At 40.1% G+C, this 1,714-nt stretch overlaps 1 protein-coding gene across 1 annotated transcript in view; it reads left to right on the top strand.

Annotated features, from left to right (window-relative positions):
* Positions 1 to 850: 850 nt before the first annotated feature.
* The window catches only part of TEX11 (testis expressed 11), a 191,742-nt gene continuing 190,878 nt past the window's right edge, over positions 851 to 1,714 (top strand). Inside the window, exon 1 of the mRNA XM_010832132.1 lies at positions 851 to 902. Within this exon, the coding sequence (XP_010830434.1) occupies positions 866 to 902 (37 nt within the window). The 5' untranslated portion in view covers positions 851 to 865. The remainder of the gene's footprint in view (positions 903 to 1,714) is intronic.

Below are 1,714 nucleotides of genomic sequence, written 5' to 3'. Positions count from 1 at the left end.
AAAATATATATATATTTATTTATTTTAATCAGAGGATAATTACTTTACAGTATTGTGATGGCCTCTGCCAGACATTAACATGAATCGGCCATAGGCAAATACTTTTTAAAGTGGTTCTGAGGCAGTGATTTGAACTATGGAACTGACTCTTGGGTGAAGGAAGGTGGGCAAAAGGCAGGGTTTGGGGACATGGATGAAGTATGGACAGTGGTGTGGGGCCACCAAAAGTGGGAGATATTTATTGTAGTTTGGATGTGACGGACTTAAAATTCGGTTGAAGCTTCATGGTTAGTGACCGTTGGGGGCGGGGAGCTTCATGGTTAGTGACCGTTGGGGGCGCGGAGCTTCATGGTTAGTGACCGTTGGGGGCGGGGAGCTTCATGGTTAGTGACCGTTGGGGGCGCGGAGCTTCATGGTTAGTTACCGTTGGGGGAAGGGAGCTGAGGCGCGCTAGTTGGGTCTGCAGAGAGCGGGAAAAAAGACGGTCGCTAGTTGGGTCTGCAGAGAGCGGGAAAAAAGACGGTCAGTGATTGGATGTTTTGAACGTATGAGCGGCAAGGGAGATTTTGAACCAATTAGAGGAGGCAGCAAGAAGACAGACCAATCACAGGGTAACCCGGGCCCAGGGGGCGGTTTTTGTGTTGCGGGGCAGATGAAAATTTTCTCGAAGCCGAGTTCACGTCGGAGGAGCTTGATCCTGGCGTTCGGTAACTGCTTTTTCTGGGTTTAAAAATCTCCTCAGCATTTTTTCTTTTGGAACAGAACTGACAGGAAAAATTTGAAAAGAAATTTATTGCTAAGCTAGAGAATAAAGGACAGAATATTAAAATATTTTATTTCGTAGGCCTGAGCCGGAGATTCCAAAATGGACGACATTCATTTTCGTGTCATGGACTTTAAAGGTATCTAGCTTTACACTAGAAAATGTAAAAATAGTAAAGAAAATGTTTAACTATTTGCTGCCTTATCTTATTCAGATCATCTGAATGTATTTTTTTTCCTAATTTTGTCTCTTCGGAGTATCTCATTTACGTATTGGAAAACAATGTTAATGTTTAAGACACTGGAATCCTTTTAAAAACTAGCATAAGGAAATAGAATTCACAATTTTTAGCTTGTTTTCTCGGGATTGTTGTGCATGCATAGTGACTCTGGTTTAATCTGAAATAAAAATCTGTGTTAAAAGGACATTAAAAAAATTACTGCTAGATCCTGAAGTGCCTGTCCATAATCATCAGTGAAAAATAAATTATATCTTGTGTAGCATTAGGTTTAAGTGCATTTTATTATATCTTAATTCTTTTGAAAATTGGTACTCAATGGATGATATTTGTGGGAATTCTTAGTTTAAAAAGCAGTTCAATTGACTAGAAAACCAGATTCCGCAACCATGCCAGGTATGGGAGAGTTTACTGTACTTCTTTTTTGGAGGGACATGATTAGACCTATGGTATATTTGCATTCACGTTCATATAATAATGAAATACGTCATAACCAGATTGGCTAGAAACCTGTGATTTAAAAAAGTTTAGGTCAGTATTTTGTTAATGCTTATCATTTTACAACAACAACAAAGCCCACTACCACTTAACCTTAAGTTTTAATTTAGGATATGCTATTTTAGGGCTTCGCTTGTGGCTTAGCTGGTAAAGAATCCGCCGGCAACTTGGGAAACCTTGGTTCAATCCCTGGGTTGGGAAGATCCCCTGGTGAC

Source organism: Bison bison, unplaced genomic scaffold (genome assembly GCF_000754665.1).
Source record: "Bison bison bison isolate TAMUID 2011002044 unplaced genomic scaffold, Bison_UMD1.0 scf7180017864537, whole genome shotgun sequence".
Lineage (NCBI taxonomy): Eukaryota > Metazoa > Chordata > Mammalia > Artiodactyla > Bovidae > Bison > Bison bison.
This window is presented reverse-complemented; position numbering and strand designations above follow the sequence as displayed.